At 37.3% G+C, this 21,298-nt stretch overlaps 1 protein-coding gene across 3 annotated transcripts; it reads left to right on the top strand.

Moving 5' to 3' along the window:
- Positions 1-9,144: 9,144 nt before the first annotated feature.
- DIMT1 (DIM1 rRNA methyltransferase and ribosome maturation factor) lies at positions 9,145-19,368 on the top strand. 3 transcript variants are annotated; one of them, XM_063087184.1, is made up of 12 exons: positions 9,145-9,318; positions 9,666-9,739; positions 10,872-10,958; positions 11,935-11,996; positions 12,074-12,167; positions 12,249-12,298; positions 13,584-13,707; positions 13,828-13,920; positions 14,759-14,823; positions 15,575-15,638; positions 16,909-17,015; positions 18,818-19,368. In XM_063087184.1, exons 1-12 carry the CDS (start codon positions 9,240-9,242, stop codon positions 18,858-18,860), a joined length of 942 nt encoding a protein of 313 aa, XP_062943254.1. In that variant the 5' UTR covers positions 9,145-9,239; the 3' UTR covers positions 18,861-19,368. The 3 variants fall into 3 exon arrangements, with proteins under 3 accessions (XP_062943254.1, XP_062943255.1, XP_062943256.1); XM_063087185.1 differs by lacking the exon at positions 16,909-17,015; XM_063087186.1 differs by lacking the exon at positions 9,666-9,739 and having other exon boundaries at positions 9,238-9,318.
- The last annotated feature ends 1,930 nt before the right edge of the window (positions 19,369-21,298 follow it).

Here is a 21,298-nt window from a genome sequence, read left to right as displayed (position 1 = left end):
GACCCGAACCCATTGCCTTGGTGTTGTCCCAAGTGAGCCATGGGCTGGCCCTTTTTTTTTTTTTTTTTTTTTAAGGTGGCTGGCCAGTACAGAGATCTGAACTCTTGGTGTCACAACACCTACACTTCATTTATCATTGTAACTTGTGTAAAATTGGGTCTTGGGAAACCCTATATTTTAATATAGTTCATTAGATGCTTGTAAATTAATTCACTAGATGTTTACAACATACAGAATTAGGAAAGAATTAAGTCTTTGAGAAACTATTTGATCTGCCTTTGCTAATATAATTCATAGCAGATTCATTTTTGTTTATAATATTAATTATGGGATGTTCACACAATGGAGCACTATCCACTTCTCAACAATTGTGATGCGGGTTGGTATTCACTAACATTAAAAGATGTTCATCATATTTAGCTAAGAACAGGAGGTTTGAAGAGTTTTGTATATCAAAAAGTCTTTGAAAATACACACCAATATGTTAATAGATGTGAACTCTGGGTGGTGGCTTTCACTTTATAAAATCATTCAGTATTATCTAAATTTTTTTGTAATGTTGAAGTATTATTTGAATAATCAAACAAAAATAATAAATACAATTATTTCTAGTTTGGAAAAAGGAACATAAGAATACCCTATACTAGCAAGTATAAGTTAAAATGTTTGTTTTTTTCATATTGATTCAACTGTTTTAGAAAATAATTTGTCGATATGCGGGTACTTCAAAAGTTTCACGGAAAAATAGAATTGAAAGAGTATATAGGGCTGGCTGGTTAGCTCAGTTAGTTAGAGTGTGGTGTATAACACCAAGGTCGAGGGTTCAGATCATCGAACCCACCAGTCACCAAAAGGAAAAAAAAAAGAGAACACGAATCCTTCCATGAAGTATCCTCTTACATATCCAAAGACAAAATGTTTGTATAGTTTGACTAAATAATTCCATTATTGGAAATCTATACTAGGGAAATAATCCAAAGTATAGAAAATATTTTTCACATATGCCCTAAAATGTGTACAGCTCTATTTTTTACAGGAACAATGGCATAGGAATGATTTAGTAAACTCATGCATTCACAAGATGAAAGCTTCTGCATCAGCTTTCAATATTGATGATCAAGAGTGTGTGAAAACTTAGAAAAATGCTTTTATGTTACTGTATTTTATGAAAAAAAACCCAGCAGTAAATTGTATGTACAGCATGACCTCAACTATGTAAAAACATGTGTTGCTAAAACAAACAAACAAAAATGTTCATAGAAGTTATCCAAGCATAATGAGATTACAGGTAATTTTTTCACCTTCATTCTACTTTCTCTATGTTCCAGGAATTTTATGAGTTAAGTTTTTGGTCTGGTTTTTTTTTTTTTTTTCCTTCAGTGTAGCTGTTCTGTCTTTGAGGACCAGGACAAATTTTAATTTGTCCCCATGCTTACTACACACCTCTGTCATTGTTGCTTTGGACATATGTTATTCTTAAAGTCATGGTACTCAAAGATTTAATTTTTTAACTTCATACTTTAGAATCGACTGAATCTCACATTGGATTGTCATTAAAAAGTAAAACTGATTTAAATTGTACTTAAGGGCCAGCCCGTGGCTCACTTGGGAGAGTGTGGTGTTGATAACACCAAGGCCATGGGTTCAGATCCGTACATAGGGATGGCTGGTTAGCTCACTTGGGATAGCGTGGTGCTGACAACACCAAGTCAAGGGTTAAGATCCCCTTACCAGTCACCTTTAAAAAATAAAAGATAAAATAATTAATTAATTGATTAAATTGTACTTAAGAAGCTTGTATCTTTTTGTTTCCCTATTCATTGACCAATGATGAGGGCAATTGACTATGATGCCAACATTCAGCCAGAAGAAACCAACAGAGCCACAAGAAGCAGGCTGGTGTTCTGTTAACAAGGGCTCTGGTTTCCACCCCTACCTATGCTACCTACCACCTGAAGGACCTTGAGCAAATACCTCCAATTTCTTTGATACTCAATTTCCTCAAATATAAAACAGAGTAATCTATATTTGCCCTAACAACTTGTGTGGAAAGCATTTTGAAAACCATAAGATGTAATACAAAAATATAATATATAAATATAAAAATTATGGTATAAAAATAGACACTATTATACCCACAAATAGAATTCTAAGTACCACGACAATTTTTTTTTTTTTTTTTTTTTGTATTTGGAAAGCTTCAAAACACTTCATTTTGCAGCATGATATAAGGTATTCTACGGTATTGTCTTAGTTCATTTTTTCTTGCTATAACATAATACCACAGACTGGGTAATTCTTAAAGAAAAGGAGTTTATTTGGCTCAGTTTGGGAGGTTAGGAATTCTAAGAGCATGGTCTTGCTGAGGTCATCCTGTGGCAGAAGGTAGAAGTGAGCACCCAAGACAGAGAGAGGCACCAGGCTGGACCCCTTTATCACAATACGCTCTGGAGATAATGACATTAATCCATTCATGAGGGCCCAGCCAATGACCCAATCACTTCTTATTAGGCCCCACCTCCCAACACTGGTGCATTGGGGATTAAGTCTCCGACACATTAACTTTTGCGGGATACATTCAAACTATGGCAGGTGTTGATTAATTGGGAAGCCATTACACTGAGGCTGCTCCAGCAGTATAGGCTCCTACATAAGTAAACCAAAACCCAGCTCAGTGTAAACAGTAAAACAAAACTTAAACTTGTCATCCAGGCCAGCAACGGAAACAGCCCATGCCCGGGATCCCGGGACCGGTCGAGCCAGCCCGCCCCCACCCACAGCCAGAGTTTAGAACGTACTCATTAACCACGTGTGTTTCTTTGGAGTGTGTGACTTACCTGCTCATGTCCTTTACCATATTTCTTAGATTTTTCTGATTCACTTTTAAGAGCTCTTTTTGCAATAAGGATGTTAATCTGTGTGTGTTTAAAAAAAAAAAAAAAAACACCCAGTGCTCGCTTCGGCAGCACATATACTAAAAAAAAAAAACACCTAAAAGTAGAGAGTAGAATACTGGTACCAGAGGCTGGGAGCGGTAAGGAAGGGGGGAAGATTAGGAGTGAATTAACGGGTACAAAGCTATGATATCTACCCTAAGGGAATCATTATGCAGTATATGCATGTATTGAAACAACACATTGCACCCCACAAAAATAAATATAAATAAAATCGAATTTAAAAAACAAAACAAAACTTAAGCTTACCCAATCAGAAATCGCCAACTAACCTCTGTCTGGGAACTTTCCACTGAAATGATCCAAATAAGGCTACTGCTCCACTTCGACCAAACATATTTTTTGCATTGCTTCCGTGTTCGCCCTTTAAAAGCCTTCCCTTGATGCTCTTTCAGCGGAGTCCGAAACTGCCTGCAGTCTGGAACTTCTCCATTCATGAATAACTACCTGCTCAAATAAACTCCTTACAATTTAACATGCCTTAGTTTATCTTTTAACAATGGTAATAATATGAAAACACTTAACTGACAAATGCTTTTGGAAGGTATTGATTATAATTAAATATTCACTGACAATGCTTAGACTCATGCTGGTATTAAACAGAGAGCGTTTTCTTAATTTTATTAATTTAAGATAGTATTTATGATGATCTGAGAAAATTAGAACATGTTTATAGAAGAATCTTTTTCATAGTATTCAAGGTACATTATTTCTCTCAACCAAATTTTATCACATTTTTCTGTTAACATTTAGATAGTATTGTGGAAATGAAATCTCTAGGTATTCTTTAAAATTGCCCTGGGGCATCACTTCATTTTGCATGTATATTTGAATATTTTCACAATAACAATATTTCATTGTTCTATAAATTGGATTTTAATTTGATTTTGTTTTATATTGTGCAACTGAATTATGGCCTTTTTTTTACAGTAATGCATCTATGTTACAAATGCAAAATTCAAACATTTATTTTATTTAATTTTTTTGTGTGTGTGGCTGGTTGGTTCAGGGATCAAACCCTGGACCTTGGTGTTATCAGCACCATGCTCTAACCAAATGAGCTAATCAGCCAGCCCTCAAACATTCTTAGTAAATAATTAAAAATTCTCTAAGGAACTATATTTTACACTAGAAAATGTTCACATCATTTTATTTATATTCTTTATTATATTCTCTGGCACATTTTGTTTTGTTTTGTTTTGTTCCTTTTTTTAAAATTTATTTTTGCTTTTCCCTGGCACATTTAAAATATTATCATTTCAAGGATGCTGTAAATTTAAATTTTCTTATACCAAAGCCTCTTCTACCAAAGAAAATGCTGTTATACTTCTTTTTCAAGTTACATTTTATTAATAACAAAAAACTATAATGGCAAAAGTTAATTGTGCACACTCAAATTGAAAAATAATTAACAAAGAATATAAACATAAAGCAAAGAAGCATAACAGTATTTTTTATACTTACAAAGCTAATGATGGCTGCAAAGACAACTCAGATATATTCCAAGATAATTTCCAATGATTGCTTGCTTGCTTGCTTGCTTATTTATTTATTTATTTATTTATTTATTTATTTATTTATTTATTTATTTATTTATTTATTTATTTATTAGTGCCTGGCAGGTGCAGGGATCCAAACCCCCAATGCTCAGTTTTTTTCAATGCCACTCATATCTCAGCACCTAACTTTTTTTCATTTCTGGAATGCTGTCTTGATACTAACAAAAAAAAAAAAAAATGGATGAAATTTGGCCAGAATACTGAGATTCCAATTATTAGAACAATTTCTCTGTATTGATGATGATGGCCTTCCCCATCCTCTTCATTTGTATAGAAATTATTCTATCAGCTATGTATTTTTAGTGCAGAAAATAGTGTTGGGAAAGAGAAGTTCTCCTCTACCCCTTGGAATCTTTGGCTGGGTCTAAGAATTAAATTGACATAAGACAAAAATTTTTTTTAATTTTAAAAATTACAAAAAAGAAAAAAAACCTAAAAGCAAACAAAAAGTAATTGACGCAAGACAGATTAACAGGAGAAAAACACATGTTTTATTAATTTTTATATTACATGGGAAACCTCCATAAGAGGGTAAAGACCAGATTGGCTGAAGCAGAAAGCTTTTATACTTTTTAGACAAAAAATGATAAATTTGTGAAGGAATGACAAGACAAAGGCATTTGGGCTAGGGGCAGTAAATTGTGGGGAAATAACTAGGAGATATATGGGTGGCATAAAGCTAGTGGGATGATAAAGGTTATTTTAGCAAGTTTATTTGTACAGAACCATTGCAGAATCAATTCCCAGTCTCTGGTGACAAGGTTATTTTCTTGTCTGACTACAGGGAAAATAGAATCTGTTGGGAAAATAGAATAATTTAATCAGGCCCCCTCACCTGCCCAGTTGGTTGGGGGTAGTGCAGTGCATTCTTTGTAAGCAAATTGTGTGTGTGGGTGGAGTTAGTGTGCCTGCGCTGCGCTGCGCTGTGGCTTGGCTGGCATGTGCCTTGAGCATTCACATGCACGGCTATGCTTTCGAACCTATGGCTCCAAGGAACTTTTGGCCAGTTACCTAGCTCGTAGACCTGCATGTGAGGGGTCTGGTGACCCAGCCTGGTGTGTGAGAGGTCTGGGGACCCAGCCTGGCGTGTGAGAGGTCTGGGTACCAAGCCTGGCATGTGATGGGTTTGTGACCCAGCCTGTGAATGGGCTTGAGGGGTCTGTGAGCTCCAGACCCAGCCCTACCCCAACAATTGGCCCAGTTGGCAGGATTACGGACAGGTAAAAGAACAATACATCATCTTTCTCAAAGGAATTTTTATGGCTTGCTATTGGGTACAAAAGGGCAAATCAGATAGCCCTTTCTGCAACTACTGTTTCTCAAGTGCCTTCAGCTCAAAATAATCAATATGTCAAATCAACATATTTTTGGTGGCATGTCTGTAACTCCTTCAGTAGTAAAACCCTACTTTAAGTGTGCTTCAAAATCTCCTAGAGGGCTTATTAAGAATGCATTTTCCAGGGCCCAATCCTAGAGATTCTGATCCAGAATGTTTAGGGTAGGACTTGGGAATTTGAATTCTTCTTCTTCTTCTTCTTTTTTTTTTTTTTTTGGTGGCTGGCTGGTACAGGGATCTGAACCTGTGACGTTGGTGTTACAAGGCTGTGCTCTAACCAGTTGGAATTTAAATTTTTATTATGTGCTCTATTAGTTTCCTAAGGCTTCCATAACAACATACCACAAACTCGGTTGCTCAAACAACAGAAATTTATTTTCTCACACTTCTGCAGGCTGGACAACGAAGATCAAAGAGTCGGTGGGTTTGGTTTCTCCTGCAGCCTCTCTCCTTGGCTTGCAGATGGCTGCCTTATCACTGTCTTCACATGGGATTTCTCTGAGTGAATGCATCCCTGGTGTCTGTTTGTGTATCCAAATTTCTTCTTCTTAAAAGGAAACCAGTCAGATTGAATTAGGGTCCATTCTAATGACCTCAATTTAACTTAATTACCTCTTTAAAAGCTCTATCTCCAAATATAGTCACTTTCTGAGGCACTAGAGGTTAGGGCTTCAACATATGGATTTTGAGTGAACACAATTCAGCCCATAACACATGCCCTAGTGTTTCTGACACAGGTGGTTCAAGGACATGCTAAGATAAATATCAATTTGGACTCTAGAAAAACTAAATATGCACAGCCACTCAGACATTTAATTTTATGTAGCTTAGAATGTGTGGCCATTTCCAGGAGGGTCTTGTTATTTTACTCCTAGAGCAGATTATTATTTGGTTTCTGTCCTTATTGCCATCCCTATCTACCCTCTAAACAAAGGTCAACTTATTTTTTGTAGTACCCTAAACTATGGAAAGAGTGATCCTGTGTAGGACAGATTCAGCTATGAATTTAATGCTAAACCATTTTCCCACCAACTAGTAGAATTATTTCCTCACCTGAAAACTCCAGCCTCTCCCTGACTTATCCACATAAATATTCCTAATAAAAATTGAACCCCTTTTTCCTCCTATTACACCCCCGTACTTCCATTCACCATTCCTTCGTGCTTTCCTCACTCACTGCCCTTCAGTTAATTAGCAGAAACTGCTAGTGTGAGCAGAAGTGATGTGAACATTTCCAAGTCTGTGCTTTCAGATCTTTGATCAAATCATCCTCATCAGGGAGCCTTCCCAGACCAAGCTACGTGAAAGAGCCTCTCCCATCCACCCTGTTGATCTCTATCTCCTCTGCTTTTTTTCCTTCACAATCACCACCTGACCTAATGTCTGCTTTCCCCCATTAGAATGTAAGTTCCATTTTGTTTTGCTCACTGCTGAATCCCCAGTGTGTAGAACAGTGTCTGGAATAGAGACTCAGAAAGACGAGTGTCCTTTAGGTGATCTTACATTTCTTCTGTGAAGAAAAAGGCAAGATCTTCTGCTTAGAAGGAGTTGTGGGGACGGTAGGACAGGGGGCCTGAGAAGAACTGTGAAGGTTTGACGATCCTTTACGATTATGGGAGAAGATTAGACAGAATTAAAGAGAAGTTGGCTGGGCAGGGTCCAGCTAAATGTGGAGCCCATGAATGTCTCCAATCTATACTGCTGTGTAATCACAGCTTGGAGAGACGACAAAAATGAGGGCAAAATGGTTATTTTGATTCTTTAGTGACCACTCCTGCTCCTTAGCATAACACTTTAGACCTTTTACATTAAGTCCCTATTTACTCCCCACTATTTCTTTTTCTTCCTTAAACATCTTTGTATCTTGGTTTTGCGAGTGCTGTTCCCTGTGCATTCTCACCTTCCCCTGGCTAACTTTTGTCCGTCCTTTAAAAACTCAGCCCAAATATTCAATTTTGAAAATAGTCCCCAATCTCAAATACTATCTCTAGTGCTGTGATCATACTTATTTTAAAATGCACAGTCTTTGAAATACAGATCTAGTTTCAAGAAGCAGCTGTCATTTACTCCATGATCTTGAGCATGGTATTAAACATTTTTGTCCTTCAGTTTCCTCATCTATAAAATGGATATACCGATAAGACTCAGAGAAATATTAGAAAGTGTCAGATGAGATAATGTACCTATGAAGTACCTTTACATAACTGCTCAGCAAATAGTACCTATTATTTTAATTACTTCTCTCTCTACAGGAGGTTCTTTAAAAACAGGGATCGTGTCATGGTCATTCTTCTATTCCTAACACTTGACACAGTGTCTGGCACACTGTAGACACTCAGAATTTTGGAATAAATTAATAATTAATGGAATGAAATAGGTAGTTGAAGATGCTAGTAGGGTTTATGAGATTTTTCCTGAGTTAGAATTACAGCAGAAAGAAGAGGCTAAGATCAAGGTTTGGGAATGCACACAATAGCTCGAGGGAAGTCAGCTTTAGTAATGACAGAAAGAAGCTTTTTTCAACAAAATAGAGTACACAGAGAAAATTTAAAGGCTGAGAGCCATTACACTGGCAGGCAAAACGGACGTTAACTTTGTACTCACAGAGCTTACCGTTAGATACATTGTGCCGTCGCAATACCCAGTATACACCTATTACATTTACAGCGTTTTGGACTTTTTGTCGATCTCTCCCAATGGAATAAACTTTGGGGAAATTTTTTTTTTAACATTAAATCCCAGCAGTGTCTAACACACAGCTAGAGCTCAATACATGTTTAAGGCATGAAGGATGAGGCACAAAAGGAGGGAAGCAACCAGTAGCCCAGTGGAACAAGAGGCTAATTCAATCCTCAGTTCCTTTCCCCGGCGCAAGCAGTTGGGTTTCCCTTCCCACAATCTTCGGGCAAACAGGAGCGAGACACGTGAAAGAACCCTTCTCTCGATTTCAGCGAGCCCAGAACCTGCCCTTCTAAAGCGTCCACAAGCTTAATCGCAATATATAACCTAAACCTCCTCCCTAACCCCGAGGGTATCACACCAACATCTTAACTAGCTCCATGTGGATAGGGTGAAAGGCCCCACCCCCGATTCCTACACCAGCCAATCCAAACTGCCAGAATCTGGAGGCGGTGTCTTCTGGGATCTGTAGGCTCCGAGTTTAGCCTTTCTCCGGCTGGTGACCACAATTCCCAGCGGCCACTGCTCTCCAAGGTCCGCCCTCTTTCTGGGGGAGGTGGCCGGAGCGTACAGGGAGTGGGCGGGCCCTCGCCCCTCCTCCACGTGGCCTGGAGTGGTCAGAGGAGGCGAGTCCCTGGTGGTGTGGTGACTCGGGCTAGCCCCTTTGGTCTTTCCTGACTTCCCGGGCCTTTGGGCCCGCATCCTGCAAAGATGCCGAAGGTCAAGTCGGGGACGAAAGGCCGCCGCCAGGAGCGGCAGGAACAGCGCCGGCAGCTGAAAAACGCCGGAGGTGCGGACGAGCCGGGGGAAGCTGGGGTCGGGTCCGGTCTTCCCGCGGGACCAACCTCGGGTCGCGGACCGAGAGCCGAGCCGCAGCCGGAGGCCGGTCAGAACTCAGGCTGCCGCGATCGCGGAAGTCCGGCGTTCCCGGAGCGCCTGCCTCAGGCCCTGCGCGCCGCCTCTGGCTTCCTGCAGAGGCGATGGGCTTTAAGTAGTATGTCAGTCCTGGCCCCGAGCGTGACGTTTGGCGACCCTCCTTGGCGCGGAAATCTTCCCCCTTCCCTTCCTGCTTTCTTCTCTTGAACAGTCTATCTCATTTTAGTTGGAAAATTAAGGCTGTTTCGTGTTTTCTTCCAGGACTGATGTTCAACAAGGGGGTTGGGCAGCACATTTTGAAAAATCCTCTCATTGTTAACAGCATTATCGATAAGGTGGGTGTGGAAGAGGGAAGGGAAGCTTGTTGGGTTAATAATTTTATTCTTAGGAATACTTAAGCACAACGAGGATGCCAGGCATAAAATTGATGCTCTATGAATATTTGTTGAAAGAATTAAGGAATTGGGTAGGATTCACAGGCTTTCCTCTGCATGATATGCTTCATCCTGGGGGGCTGGGTTTCTCTTGGCTCCAAATTCTGTGTTTTTCTGAGAATTATGTACTTCAAAACTGGACCTTTGTACTTGTCCAGTTCCAACTCCAGATTATTATTATTCTGTTCCTAACCACTTTTTCTAGGCACCATATCACTGTTAGTTTTTTATTTACTCCAGGGTCCAAAACTTATGTCTGAATCATACACTGGGAAGTTCGTTTCCCAGAAAAACTTATGTGGTACCACATATAAATTATTTGGTGTATTCCAGTGTCATATTATTTGGAGTATTACTCCTACCTGGGTTATTGGGTGCTAGGAAATATAGGTGATGCAAATTAATTTAGGGTTACAAGGGAAGCATCTTGGAGCTGTAGAAAGAGCTTTACTTAGTTAAAGGGTCGTATGGACTTAGTGTCATTTGCAAAATAAGTGTTGGCCTAGCTTTTTAACCTTTTTAGCTCATGTATTCCTTTGAGCATCTGATGAAAGCTGTAGACCTAGAATATTGTAGCTATGTGTGTACATACACCCAGTTTTGTCTACAATTTGATAACAAGAGGTTATTGGAATCATTTCCAAGGTAGAAAGCAGAATGCCAATCCCTGAAAGTACTGCTCTTCCGACTTTTTGACTCCTAAGGTTGAGGAGTATTCTCCCAAGTTAGGGGAAGTCTTAGATTTTCATTTGCACCTAACTTTCTATTTTTGGTGGTTGGCCAGTAAGGGGATCTGAACCCATGACCTTGGGGTTATAAAGCTATGCTTTAACCAGCTAAGGTAACCAGCCAGCTCCATTTCCACCTAATGTTATTGAGGTACTTTTGTTAACCACATAAATCATGAAGTAATCTAAAATGGAGTTGAGTAAGATCTCTCAACTGAGCACTTTGGGGCAATGATGTTCATGTGTAAATTAAATTATGTGTTCAGATGTGCTAGAAGATCAAAAGTGGTTGTGCTTGCTTTTAGGCTGCCTTAAGACCAACGGATGTGGTGCTAGAAGTTGGACCTGGAACTGGCAACATGACTGTAAAGCTGTTAGAAAAGGCAAAAAAGGTAAAAAGGGGACTTAATGTTTTGGTATCGGAAGTGACTGTGTGAGCAAGCTCAGCTGGTTTACAAATATAAATCTGTCTTAATTAATTGCTGTTATTTTAATAGTAACTCGAGACCTTGCTAGCAACTTTATCTTAGAAAATATGAGAAACGTCATTAGGAAAACAGAAACTGCATTAGGTATTTCAACAGGGAATTTAATATAGGGAATTGGTTATATATTTGTTAGAGTACTAAAAGAACAAAATAGGAACACTGAGATAAGCCAAAATTAATAATTACAAAGAGCAGTTACCACCTAAGGCCTGGAGGAACAAAGCAGAGGTTGGAGTTATTAGAACCGAGAACTTTGGAGGAGGAGACCTGCAGAGCTAAAGCTCAGGCCTCTGCGATGAGTGTCACCTGGCCACTGCTGGTACCTTCTTTGTGTCTTGACTGACCCAGCTTCCAATTAAATGGAACCATTGTTGTGTCACTGGTGGAAGCAGGCCGCAAATTTTAAAAGGCTTATCTGAATAGAGTTTAATGAAAAGACTGTTTACAGATGTGTGGAAATAGGGTTAAAAGAACCAGTAAGTATTAGTAAAATACTAGGGACTAGCTGTAGCAAGAATGGTAATTTGCGGTTACCATTCAAAAGCCACAGGGAAAGGGGAGGGAACTGTTAGCAGAGCCCAGTGAGAGTGGGAGCCATTGAAGAGGGACCATTTATAGCAGAATACAGCCAATGCCAAAATTTCTGCAAGGCATGGGGCAGGCATTAGGAAATAAATATCTTACCTCTCCCCTTGCACCTATAATGTTGGCACCTTTCACTGGCCACTCCCAATCAGAAGTCAAAGGATAGGAGAGCTAGACTGCACTACCTACAGGGCACAGAGAAAAGTAGAGAATGGATCTGGATAACTATTGGGATAACAAGAAAAGATTTCTACTCCATAATTAACCTAAAGAAACTTTTTTTATTAAAATTTAGGTAGTTGCCTGTGAACTTGACCCAAGGCTAGTAGCTGAACTTCACAAAAGAGTTCAGGGCACGTGAGTATATGTAATAGAATTAAACTGCATTTCAATATCATGAAACGTTCTTTAAAAATTTTTTTTCTTATTGTCAGGCCTGTGGCCAGCAAACTTCAAGTAATGGTGGGTGATGTGCTGAAAACAGATTTGCCATTCTTTGATGCTTGTGTGGCAAATTTGCCTTATCAGGTACGTCCTCAAATTGTCAGGATCATCATAGTGTTTCTCTGATGTGTCTTTCCTGGAAATAACTTGTTTATTCTCTTACAGATCTCGTCTCCTTTTGTCTTCAAGCTGCTGTTGCACCGACCTTTTTTTAGGTTTGTGACAATAAGACCAGTTACTGCCAAATTTTAGAAAGACTGACAGTTTAGGCCTTGAACACAGACAGCTGAAAATGAAAGTCACGTCAATTGAAAAACTTCTGGAGCATTTTTGTAGAAAAGTTCGATTTGTATGAGAGCTTTCTCTCTCTTTCAGCTGACAAAAGTTGTTTGGGGGAGGTATGGTGTAAGTCCTGCTTCTGAGACCAGGCAGCCTTTCCCTATTTTCTAATTCTTGTGCCATTAGCCTAGGTCAGACTTTTTATTACTTCATGTTTAGACAATTGCAGTGGCTTCCTAACTGTTCTCTAGTACAGTCTATACAAGTGGCTTTCAAACTGCAAGTCAGAAACCCCTTAGTGATTATAAATTTAGTGAGTCATGACCATCCTTTTCAGTAGAATATTTCAGAGGGCATTGCATGTGGTCCAGGTGATTAGTTTCATGAAACTTTTGTCTGAGGTATATAAACATATATATATTCAGATATTTGTGGCCTGAGTTGCAATGTCAAATGTATTTCTTAATGTGACTCACTGTCGATGTTTGAAAGCTGAAGTGTAGCTTTGAAGATGCTCTTCTCCTGTTTGGTAGCCTCCAAAAAGCCTCCCCATTGCTTGCTGAATAAAAAGTCCACTTTATTTAACTTGTTAAATCAAAGGGACACTGAATATCACAACCTGCCTCTCTAGCCTCACTTCTTCCTTAAAGGTGTTTGCTACCTTGTAAATGTAATTCTATCTCTGAGTCAATTTTATTTGCTTTGTTTTTGTTTTCATAGAAGGGGTGATGGACTAGTGCTGATTTTAAATACTTTCTCGTCTGACCACTGATGGCTTTAATTTGTAAGCCATCTTCCTTGGGGTTAGAGGGGTATAGCTATTATTAAACAAAAACAAAGCCACCTATTTCATTTTATGGTTATAAACCTAAGGCTGAAAGTGTTCTACCTTCTATTTTTTTTTTTTTTTTTTTAAAGACGAACAGTAAGGGGATCTTAACCCTTGACTTGGTGTTGTCAGCACCATGCTCACCCAGTGAGCTAATCAGTCATCCCTATATGGGTTCCGAACCCGCGGCCTTGGTGTTATCAGCACTGCACTCTCCTGAGTGAGCCACGGGTCAGCCCTAAAGTGTTCTACCTTCTAACCAGGTACACTAATTCTCATTAACCACAGATATTGTGCTGCTGTATTTCTCTCCCAAGAAAATTCACTGTAGCTAAAATACATGTATAGTTGAAAGTGACTGTTTTCCTTATTCCTTTCTGATTTCTTTTCAGATGTGCTATACTCATGTTTCAAAGAGAATTTGCTCTCCGACTGGTTGCAAAACCTGGAGATAAGTTATACTGCAGACTCTCAATTAATACACAGCTGTTAGCACGTGTGGACCATCTAATGAAAGTAAGTGATTTTTATTATTGAAATAATCTAGCTTACTAGCTGTGCCTGCTGCGAGGAGAGCATCTGTGATTACTAAAAATTGCCTTTGAGAGAACTACTTAAACATTTTCTGATTAACAGGTCGGAAAGAATAACTTCAGACCACCACCCAAGGTAGAATCCAGTGTTGTAAGAATAGAACCTAAGAATCCGCCACCACCTATTAATTTTCAGGTGAGGTTAAAATACTAGTTCATTCAGTAAAGGGGAAAAAAGTCCAGGCTGGAAGATAAATGTCTATGGCAACAGAAAAATACTGAGTCAATCTAAATGTCCAAACAAAAGAAAATGTTAATTATGATACATCCCTGTGATGGAGTAGATGGAATAATTTGACACAGATATTATGAAGACCACAAAAAAGCACAGAAAATGTTTGCAAAAGGCAAAAAGATTAAGAAAGATTAAGAATGCAATTTTATTTTGCTTAAGATTATAGTTGTGGAAAATATATATTTGATAAAACTTGGAGAACAAGGTAAAATGAAAATAGTTATGTTTAGAGTAATATTGTGGGTAATACTTTTTAACCAAAATTCTTGTTTTTGCAATTTAAAAAGAAAAGACTGCCAGACCACTTAATGTAAAACCTTACTACAGTCACGTTAGAGAAAAACACGATTGTGTGTGTGGTCAACTGGTGGTAAATGGACTAGTTTGTCAATAACTCCTTCAAGGTTTAGGTGTGTTGCACAGGCTATATCCTAAATCATCTGTTTGAATCTCATTCTTGAAAATGATACTTAGATTTAAATGAATGTCATGGGTTCTTTGTTCAGATGTAGGAAAATTATATATTCTAATTTTAAAAAATTGAGGATAAATATATTCAGTGAGGTGCGGAAAAGTGGAAAAATCAAGTATGCATATATGTGCTAGCCAGGTAAAGAACATTTTCATCACTCCAGAAGGTTCCCTCCAGCTATATGTATCAAAAGACAAAAATAATACCTAGAAGAAATAGACAAGAAGTTTGATATTTTGAAGAAAATGTCCATCCTTCTTGTTTCAGGAATGGGATGGCCTAGTAAGGATCACCTTTGTTAGGAAAAATAAGACACTGTCTGCTGCATTTAAGTAAGTATTTTCCTAATTTCAAATGTACGAAAGACCAGTGCTCCAGATGCTGTGCTGGAATTTGGTCCTTTTCCTGAACAGATACCCTGAAGCATAAAGATTATCCATGTCCAGACAAACTTCACCTTTTTAACTAATTTTGTACTTTGAGAGGCAGGAGAATTTAATGAAGATAGTGCCTGAAGTTGGGAGTCAGATCAGGTTTTTTGGCAAAACAGGAAAAAACCCCAAAATTCTGACCACACATCTGCCTAGTTTGTTGGAAAATTGGGGTGATGGACCCCTTCCACACTTGTGAAGGATTTGTGCCATTTTATTAACTTGGAAAAACTTAACAGCAATTTGGTGTGCAAGGGTAAGAGAGGTGAAAAACAGTTTGAGGATCTGGAGATTTTTTTTAGGGAACATTTTGTGTAGGGCCTAGGAGAACTTCTCTAAGAATTTAAGAGATATTTATCAGAACTTTAAAAATATAATTAGTGTTTGCTTCATAAGTTTAAATAATGAAAACTATTTAAAATTCCTAATTTCACCACATGGAACATAGATTTAACCTTGTCTAAGCTGAAAGGAAATTATGTACTCTACAAAGTTTGTGGAAAAATAGAATGAAAATATGTACCTTTCCATGAACCTTTTGCAGTACCCTCATATAATCTCTGATTTTGGAATAATAATATAGTGATATCACTTTTTAAATTTTTTTCTTAATTTCTTTTTATTACTGTGATAACACTTCTTTACGCTATAGATCAAGTGCAGTGCAACAGCTGTTGGAAAAAAACTACAGAATTCACTGTTCGGTCCACAACACTGTAAGTAGGAAATGTTTCTGTAGTTTTAATGATTTGTTTTTTGTTATAATGTCTCTCTATTTTTATTCCTTTTGACCTATGAGATTCTGAATTTTGTACATTCCATAGGATCCTTCTTAGCACAATTTTGACTTGAATTCTCGCAGGTCAGTGCTCCTTGTATTCTGTGGAACAGATCTGAGCAATCTTGACTACTCAACCCTCTCCTCCTTAATTACTCAGTTATTTTTAGCCATAACAGGAATCAGATTCAACTAAGGTATAATAGCCTCAAAGCCACAGACATGTGTAGCTTGCTCAGCTTAAAATAATTGTGTACAATTTGCTGTCCTCTGAATTATGACCATCTTTTGTTGTCACAAAGCAATTACAAACTTAAAGTTACTATTTTCAGGGGCCGGCCCGTGGCTCACTCGGGAGAGTGTGGTGCTGATAAAGTTACTATTTTCTGTAACTTTTTTCAATACCCAGAAATTGAAATTAGAATACATTATAGGCTGAAAAGCAGATTTCTGGTTGTGAGCCTCATTCCTTATTATCAGTGCAACACTTTCTTTAAACAAGTGTGTGTGCAGGCACATGCACATATCCAACATTTAATGAGTATGTGATGTTTGCTAAGTTTTTAGCTCTTTCAGTTTAATTAAACAAAGCAGACAGATAAAGCAAATTTCGTTTGTATTTTTTATGACCCATATCCTATATAGTTTAATGTACCACAATGCTATCTCCATGTTCTCTTTTATGGGTAAAAAAAAAAAATCATTAACTATCTGCCTAAGTAGACAAATATTAAGCTGGATTAAGAAAAATCTTTGGATAAAAGATATGAGTTAAGTATAAATATTTAATATTCTCAAGGGTTGGAGAGGTCATCTCTGAGAAAAATTAGCTGGTTAGGTGAAATTTGTGGCAAAATGTGTATTATTTTGAAAGGAGTAACAATTGCTTTAAAATTTTGTTTATAGCTTTAATTATTTTATTTGTGAAGTCTGAAACTGATAACCATTTCAGAATTTTAAAGAAGAAAAAGAGTGATATTATAAGATTACTCATTCAGGGTATTCTAAGTATTTGTTATATGGTAAAGATCAGCCATTTAACTAATTAGAGATCCATGTCTTATCCAAACAATGAGGCTTTCCAAACTGTCATTAACAGATACATTAAAGGTGACTATGTTGTTATAACTTACTGAGCTAAAACAAAAGAGTCAAGGTGATTTCATTAAAGATATGTTGTTCATTTATTCTGAGTCTTATATTGATAGATAATACCAGAAGATTTCAGCATAGCAGATAAAATACAGCAAATCCTAATCAGCACAGGTTTTAGTGACAAACGGGCCCGTTCCATGGACATAGATGACTTCATCAGGTAATTACATTTTTGCTTTCCTAAGGGTTTACATTTCTTTACTGTGACACCTTCAGATTCGAGATTTAAAGGCTTTTAAGCGGTAAAAGGTGCTACCTGGGAGAGTTATTGCATAGCATTTCCATGGCATAGAATAGTATTTGGTGTGAAAGATGGAGGCTAGTAGCTGCAGCGGAATGAACATTTTCTTTAAGAACAGTAGTAAAGAACAGTCCGAGCCTCTGTGTTAATGTGTGTTGTGGTAAGTATGTTCCTCCCCTCCAGACCTCTCCCCTCATTTCTCATTTATGGTCTTAATAACTTTTCCCTCTTAATAGCTTGTCCCTCCAAAGTAGCCTGTAAAGTAGAAAAATCATAATGCATGTAACTGGATCTGATTCTTATTTCCTTATTGGGAATAGCTATTGTTAAATAGATCTTAAGCATGAAATAATGTAACAGTCATACCCGATTATCCATTTAGTAAATAGTCATTTTGTAGCCTGAGGCAAGTTCTACACATCTTGAGTGAAAGGGTGTCATAATTATCTGGGCAATTTAGACCAAAATTTGTCTTCCTTGAATTAAGTAAATATGAAAGCCAAGCATGGCTTCAGTTAATTACTCAGGTAATTATTGACTTGTACCCATTGTTTTTAATCATTAACACTTTAACTTTCAGAAGTTCTTGCTTATTTAGCCAATTCACTTTTTTTGGGTGGCTGGCCGGTAAGGGGAACCAAACCCTTGACCTTGATGTTACAAGGCTGTGCTCTAACCAGCGAAGCTAACCAGCCAACCCCCAGTTCACTTTTAAAGCTTCCATAGTCTAGAGGCTGAATAAAAACAAGAGGAGAGTAGATTATTGTAAATCATTGGTTTGACTTTTTCTAAGCTGGAAACAGTTCTATGTAACAAAGACAAATGGAGTTTATATTTTATTAGCTGACTAGCAGTACTACCGAGTCTTTCTTAGGTGTTAATCCCTAGGAGTTGGAACACTATTCATAAGCACCTACTTTGTTCGCTTTTCTAGTCATTTTAATCCATCTGGACCTGTTTTTTTTTTTTTAAAAAAAGATGATCAGTAAGGGGATCTTAACCCTTGACTTGGTGTTATCAGCACCACGCTCTCCCAAGCGAGCTAACCGGCCATCCTTATATAGGGATCTGAACCCATGACCTTGGTGCTATCAGCACCACACTCTCCCAAGTGAGCCACGGGCTGGCCCTCATCTGGACCTGTTTTTATGGGTCAGCCTGAAAATAATTTCAGGCCTAAATAGAAATATTTCATCTTATCTTCCTTCATTCTTACTAAATTTCCTCAAGGTTACTGAGCATGGGCAGTTTGCTAACTAGAATCTGTTAAGTACATAGGCATCCACAGGGAGAATGTGTATTTACTCTGAACCTCAGTAACAGTTCAGAGGAGAACAATGGGCTTGTAAGACTGGCCATTCATTTGACTTCTGCCTCTAATTCCAAACAGCTTCTTGTTCAGTTATGTTGAAATGGAACAAGTGCCAATGAGCTCTTAGGCCTGGGATAGCAGGCCTCTAAGATAATTTTAGTCAAATTCATTATAACTTAAGACATATAGGCTATAGCAAAAGAGGCACCAACATGACATGGTTTTAACTGATATATATCTTATAAATTTCTTTGCAAAATAAGGTTTTTGTAATGACTTGTGGTAGGAGTGAGTGGGCTGCATATATATGCTGTGTTCAGGTTTGGGAGTTAATGGTATAGAACTATACACCATTATCTGCTATAAATTAGCTTTTCAGTACTATCCCATTTTGGTTTCTTTTTTTCAGATTGCTACATGGATTCAATGCAGAAGGTATCCATTTTTCCTAGGTAGTTGGAAAACAATTTTTCAAGGTCAAGATAAGAAAAGAAACAAATTACATATTTTTAATATTTGAGAAGATGGAACTATGCTTTTGCTCCACTGGGACATTATTTGCTTGACTATTTTGATTTAATACTACTGTTGTCACCACTTATTATTCTGAATTTTTAAGGTGGTCAGTTCTAAGTACCTAAGTCTTTCTGGTTTGGGTGTTTGGGTTTGTTTTCTATATAACATAAGGCAGGGTCCAGTCTACACATAATAACCTTCAAGTTCAAGAGCCGCAGGTACGCACAACTTTATACTTAAGCTTATCATTTCTAACAGTTTATTGTATAAAGAAGTTACTTTTCTATTTACTGTGTTATATACTCTGAGGCCCTCTTTAGGCCTTCAGCTCTGTCCCTTGAGTAGTAAAAAAGTTAAAATATGCTTAACTAGTCACATATTCCCCATGCTATTTCTTATTATTCAAATGTACAGTAAAACAGTTATTTCTTCAGACGTTTTCAATTTGCTTCTCTCATTCTTTGCCCTATATATCCTATACAGTTTCTTCTATTATTGCACACCTCTTCAGCTATCCTGTTGTATGATAGATTGCATCAGGGTTCTGGGTAAACTTGAGTCTTTTACTGCTAGCATGCAAAGCCAGGCATATTCTGGGCATGACTTCTTACCTGGAAAATGAGGAAGCTCAACTAGAATGAAATTAACCATAAAATTATATGTTTTCTTCAGGAGATAATCATAGGTTTAGTAAAATTTTAAAGGGCTTTGTAAATCAAACTTGGTTTAATAGTTAAAAATCTCTGTCTTCAACTTCAAATAAAACAGCCATTTCCCTACAACTACAGATTCCTAGTATTGAGAATTTTAATAGATGTCATAAGTTTTATAAGCTACTATGTTAAAATCAATATAATACTGTACTGTGAATATACTTTTTAATAAAGAATTATAGTAGCTATTTTATTTATATAAGAAAATTAATAAAAGTATCTTCACTGATATTTGGCTTGCTTTATATCTAACTTAATAGGAGTGTTTCCAGTTAATTTATTCAGCAATGCCAGTTCTGAAATCTGGCTTCAAAGTCATACAGTACATGTTACTACATAATTAAAATAATGCATGTTTCTAATTGCTTATTAATAGGGATATGAGCTTTCAAGTCAGAGAAAGTAATAAAAAATGTTTAATCCACAACAAAAAAATTAAAGTTACTTAGATGCATCAAGCCATGTTTGTTACATGATTATTGAATATACTTAAGAGTTGGATTTTTTAAAAATCTCACACAACTACTTACTTTGGAAAAGTTCACTTGTACCATCTCTATCCTTATGGAAAAGATTTAACATTTAATTTAGCTTTCTTAAGTTAATTCTTTCTACCTCTATGAGTTGCTGAGTTTTAGTCCCTTTTCTGGCCTGCAGTTTTCCCCATCTGTAAAGCTGAAGGACTATACTTTACTACTCCAAGATATTTTCTGGTATTAATTTTTTAAATACTTTGACTACTGATCAGAATAAAGCCATCATAGTATAAGTCAGCTTACCTGTCTATAAGGAGACATTCTAAAGATAATACCCAGCCAATGCAAATAAAGTTAATCTGTTGTGCTTTAGAATAAACTAGTTCACGTCTTTATTGCCCTTTGAAAGTTGGTTAGACTCAAAAACTGCCTTTTTAAACAGCCTCTTCAATAGTAATAGTTCTCCATTCTTCCTCTTCTTTGAAATAAACACAAATAGAATATATCTTACAACTGCAAAAAAAATTTGTCCCTTCTAAAACAAAACTGATTGTACTGAAGTAAATTAGCTCTAAAATTCATTCCATAGATTTCATTTATTAATAAGCATATTGTGAAAATCTACATTTGTTTTAGATTTCAAGTTTACAGAGGTTTTCATTATGGTGTTAGGATTTCTTACAACTACCCTGTGGGTTTTATGAACAGTGAAACAGAGAATCTGGCTCATGTAATTCTCTATTCATAGCTTCCCTTTGGCTCATATGAATGAGCTCGTAGTTCCCTAGAGTAAATCAGAAAAAGATATCCTTGGGAGATTTTTTTGTTGTTAATCTACTCCTGGACTCTGCCCTGGGAACTGAGGGGAAACTCCTAGAGAGAGATGTATAAAATTTAACAAAATATTTACATGAAAAGTGGCCAGTTTTCTTCCTTGGAGTAGCAATCTGTAAAAATAAGTGCTGCCATTTAAAAAGGAGCATACCCTACACCAATCTCTTGGTGAGAATTTGATGATTCTCACCAAATAATGGTGAAACATGACATAACAGGTACTGGATGGAACTTGGGTTAGACCTGCCTTTTAAGGCAAAGTCAACTCTTTTTCAGCTTAATTCTTTTTCAAGGGGGTTATGTACTGTCTGCACTTGGCTTAAACTAACTTCTATTATGGACTACTTTCAA

This window comes from Cynocephalus volans, chromosome 2 (assembly GCF_027409185.1).
Source record: "Cynocephalus volans isolate mCynVol1 chromosome 2, mCynVol1.pri, whole genome shotgun sequence".
NCBI classification, from domain to species: Eukaryota; Metazoa; Chordata; class Mammalia; order Dermoptera; family Cynocephalidae; genus Cynocephalus; species Cynocephalus volans.
Note: the sequence above shows the minus strand (reverse complement) of the source record. Positions and strands in the feature narration are given on the sequence as shown.

Coding starts and splice junctions, on each gene's coding strand:
- DIMT1 (XM_063087184.1), top strand. CDS start 9,240: ATGCCGAAGGTCAAGTCGGGGACGAAAGGCCGCCGCCAGGAGCGGCAG. Junction 9,319..9,665: donor GCAGCTGAAAAACGCCGGAG/GTGCGGACGAGC, acceptor GTTTTCTTCCAG/GACTGATGTTCAACAAGGGG. Junction 11,997..12,073: donor CACAAAAGAGTTCAGGGCAC/GTGAGTATATGT, acceptor TCTTATTGTCAG/GCCTGTGGCCAGCAAACTTC.